Here is a 4,403-nt window from a genome sequence, read left to right as displayed (position 1 = left end):
GCAGTGTTGATGATTGTACAACCAGTACAATCTTGTTTTGAGTTTTTTAATCCAAACTTTTCTGGAAGAATCATTTGACCGATTTCAGTTTCAGAGCTAAAAAAGAGTTTTTTAAAAATTCAGATGTAAGAAATTCTCAAAGTAAAAAACATCAAACGTACCCAGTGCGATCAGAGCTGAGCAGATCACCAGACAGATCCCCAGGGAGCGCTTCATTTTTACCTCAGCACAGCTCACACACTCATCTGCAATCAGTCAATCCACAGCAGCAAAAACATGATGAGAAAAAAACATCCAATGAAAGTGTCTCTCAGTGACCTAATAACGAAACAGCGTAGAGTACAGTGTGTACTCACCCAGCAGCAGTATCAGTGATTCTGCAGTTCAGCAGTACTGTTGTAGTTTTCAATGAGGAGAAGAGCCAAGGGATGGGTCTAACTCCGACTGGAGGCTGAGTGGAGCTGAGAGGCCACGTCCACTGGGAGGAGCCTGAGTGTGCGCGTTTAAAAAATGATCCGTTTCATTGTTTTTCTGTTGTTACTTTCATTTTCATGATGGTTGAATTTCACAGGACACTGAACATAAAGGAAGACAGTGTCTCAGTGTACTGAGAATCATGTTTCGTCTGTACCTCATTTTGATTCCCTTTGTTGTTATTTTGCGTCTGTTCGTGGTCGTCTTACTTCGTCTGTAAGTGTAAGAGTCTTTGCCGTTTACTTGAGGAATCTAAATCCCCTCGGGTGGTCGGTCCGCCACTTTCGTCCAGACTAAAATATTTCAACAACCCTTGGATGGACTGTGGTGAAATGTGGTTCAGATTTTCACGTTCCCCTCAGGATGAACCTTAATAAATCTGCTGATCCTCTGACTTCTCCTCTAGCGCCACCGTCAGGTCAACATTTCAGTGTGTTCGGTACTTGAGTTTATGAACAAACACCTGCAGAGCTAATGATGTCAGCCATCCCATCATCCTCAGCCACACACTGTGTTTACTGCTAATTAGCGAATGTCAGCATGCTAACAAGCTAAACTAAGATGGTGACCATGTTAAACATTTTACCTGCTAAACATCGGCATGTTGGTACGGTAATGTTGGCATTTAGCTCATGATACATCCTCACAGAGCTGCTAGGACGGCTGCAGACTGGTCGTACGGTTCAAATCTAAGACTAAAATACCAAAGTTAGACTCCCCATCAGAGCGCCACCACACTGGCCTCTGTGCTGATGTGATGATGTGATGATGGGGGTCGATGAGAGGCTCTGTGTTTTGTCGTTTATCTCAGCCCAGGAGAAGAAAAGCTCCAGTGTCTCGTCCTTGAACGACCCAGAAACGAACAATGAGCTTCAGTTTAAAGGGAAACAAAGAGCAGAGGAGATCAGCAGGCCACAAAAAGATAAAACAACGGAGTGTGTTCACAGCTCCAGCACAGCGACCGGTTTGTTTTTCACCATCAGGCCACTCAGCCCACTCTCAGAATACATTCATTTAAATCAGCCACTCAGTCGCTCAGTCGGCTTCCTCTGAAGTAACATGATGCTGTGAATGTGGATCATCATCATCATCATCATCATCATCATCATCATCATCATCTAAAACACAGAAAACACTGAAGACAGATTTTCAAAAAGAGCAAAAATAGTCAGAAAAAACTGACACATTAAAGTAAAGGTGCAGTGGTTTATTACCCATAATATTCAATGTTAAAACTAAATGAACATCAGAAAATAAATATGAAAATAACATCAGCTGTTTGTGAACACCAAACCAAAACCAGCATGTATTGGAAGAGGTCAAAGGTCATCAAGCGGGATGCAGATTAATACATACAGGTAACTTTTTTCTAAAGTTTAACATTGATTATTGCTTGTTTAATCACGGTTATTTAATGTCAGAAAAATATTTGAGATTTCACACTAACACTGTCTGAGTTTAAAGTGCGTGTTTCAACCCTTTCAATTCAAAATTCAAGTTCGTTTAATGGGTGGAAACCAAACACCAAACCGGGAAACAGCTCAGTGCTCCCAGGTGAAACAATCCAGCTCAGGCAAAATGATGATGTCCATCAGTTCTCAGCGGTCTGCAGAGTGAACTCTGCTGTCAGCCATCGCCGCTGTAAGTCACTCTGATGTTGGTGAGCGTTGGTGAGCGTGAAGCTAAAGTAGCTGTAGGGTTATGCACTATTTTGACTTTAGTCATTTGTTTTAGAAATTTCCTCGTAAGACCGCGTCTGCGCCAAAGTCAAAACGACACTGTGCAAAGATTTCGAACACAGAGTCCTGTGTAGTGATTGATGACAGTGAAATCCTGTTGGGATGATTCCCTTTCTGCTCAGAGTTAAGTTACTGTCAATGAAAACAGGACAGAAAACAGGGAGACATCTTATTAAAACAGGATCAAATATACACATTCATATACATTTATCCATTATCTCTCCCCCACCAGCTGAACCACCTCTCCATCTCCCTGAAGACCAGGATGAGCATCAGAAACTTTAAGTGCCGGCTGCTGGACAGTGTCTTCTACACATGCGGGCGGCGTTTCCCTACCATGGACGAGGAGGTTGAATCCTACTATAATCTGTCCATCTTACCCACCGTGTGCAGACCTCTGCCTTTCTGTTTGACCTCTGGCAGAAACAAGCCGAACAAAGTGGACGTCTTGTTTTGTGATCGGATGCAGAAGGTTCTTGATGGACCAGCTGGATCTGAGTCAGCAGAAGTCTGAACACGCAACTGGTTTTTACTGCAGAACCGAGTAGGAAGGTTTTTGTACCGGTTTATTTATGTTAATTTTTTTATGTCAGTGGTGTCAGCGATGACAGAAGGATGAAGTGAAAAGGTTTTTTAATGAGTGTGTCTGCATTGATTTTAATGCCAGTCCGGACAGAAATGTTCAGAACAATGTTGCAACAATCACTGCGTGAAGGATGTGAAACTTGTTTTTGTTTCCATCTGGTGGCAGAGAGACGAATGACTGCGAGTCAGATCACAGCCTCAATATGTTGGAAACTGTTAACGTTTGATTAAATTAAATCAGAGTGAAGATGAAAAACAAACTGATTAAACAGAGCAGGGCCAGTATATCAAACACCTCTAACTATAACCAGTCGGTAGGACTGAGAGTTACTGACGAAGCTTCAACACTGACCTTTATGACATGTTGTAGTTCTCTGACAGCTCAGGTTTGAAATATTACAGCAGTGGTAAAATTGACTGTCCCAGTCACCTTAAAACTACACCTCCAGTGAACGTCTGTACCATACGTGAGGAAAATGGTTTCTGTCGGGAAATGCACCTTAACAATCTTCTTCTCTCCGGCATGAAGCCGTAGCCCTGCCGTTATTAGAAATATCCTACATGAGGAACCTGGAGCTGTGAAAATCAGAGAAATCACAGGCTGACTTATGACCTCTGAAGATTCATCACAGTCACAGCTGGATTTCCCGGTTACAGTAAAGTCGACCGTTGTGAGGATTTCTGCAGGACACGTGTGTTCTCCTCTGCATCCAGCACAAAGTCACTCTCTGATATTATTGTGTTTTCATTAGAAAACAGAACGATACGCTCTTTGTTCTCTGTTCTGGTGGAGTCTGTCAGTCTGACCTCCACCTCCTGCAGCCTGAATAAATATCAGCACAGGCAGAAATTATTGCACAAGTTCTGGAAGTTGATCAACGATTTTACTTCTCGCACTAAAAGTACAACTAAATATTGTGTCACTGTTCGGTCTAAATACAGATGATAATAAAAAGAGACCTCCAGAGACCTGAACCATAAAGCCGGTTCAACAAACCCGGGATGTCTTCTGGTTACCTGGCTTCACTGAGCCTGATGGCCGGTCACACGTTTGCAGCATAAGACCAATCCCAGACATGGACACGTGTACTGGCAGCAGAGCGGCATATTTTACAGACGAAGAGCAAAACTGTGATATTAGACAATTATGAAGATGTTAAACACGTGATCCAGGCTGAAAGCAACAGCTGCAGCTGTCAAATGCAGGAAGAACAGCTGGAATAAAATCCGCCCCTGTGTGAATGTGTAAGTTAACAGGCTCATGAAATCACTGCCCGTCATTAGGACACAATTACATGTGTGTATTCAAGTATTAAATTAGTGGGTCGCTGAAACCCTCAGGATCCACACCCCGAGCTCGAAGGGTGACGTCATTGTGCTAGAGAGCTGATTGGCCAGTGGGCGGGGCTTCTTGCGCGTTGATCCACGTCAAGCACAGCCCCGACAAAACGTAGCCAAACGTTTATTAAACAGAAACGGTGCTGCGTTGAGACCCTGCTGTGCTACGCATGCGCGCTTTCTTTGACGTGGGCAGGGTCTCTAGACGTCGCTGCTGATTGGGTAACACCGCGGACACACCCACAGACACCTCCGAGCCCGTTACAC

General features: G+C 43.6%; 1 protein-coding gene across 1 annotated transcript in view; it reads right to left on the bottom strand.

Moving 5' to 3' along the window:
- The window catches only part of LOC120787450 (CD59 molecule (CD59 blood group)), a 7,298-nt gene extending 6,890 nt beyond the window's left edge, over positions 1-408 (bottom strand). The window contains exons 1-2 of the mRNA XM_040123112.1: positions 357-408; positions 162-245 (exon numbers count right to left, since the gene is read on the bottom strand). Coding sequence (XP_039979046.1) covers positions 162-216 — 55 coding nt within the window. The 5' untranslated portion in view covers positions 217-245; positions 357-408. The remainder of the gene's footprint in view (positions 1-161; positions 246-356) is intronic.
- Positions 409-4,403: the final 3,995 nt, after the last annotated feature.

Source organism: Xiphias gladius, unplaced genomic scaffold, assembly GCF_016859285.1.
Source record: "Xiphias gladius isolate SHS-SW01 ecotype Sanya breed wild unplaced genomic scaffold, ASM1685928v1 HiC_scaffold_1475, whole genome shotgun sequence".
In the NCBI taxonomy this organism is placed as follows: domain Eukaryota; kingdom Metazoa; phylum Chordata; class Actinopteri; order Istiophoriformes; family Xiphiidae; genus Xiphias; species Xiphias gladius.
Note: the sequence above shows the minus strand (reverse complement) of the source record. Positions and strands in the feature narration are given on the sequence as shown.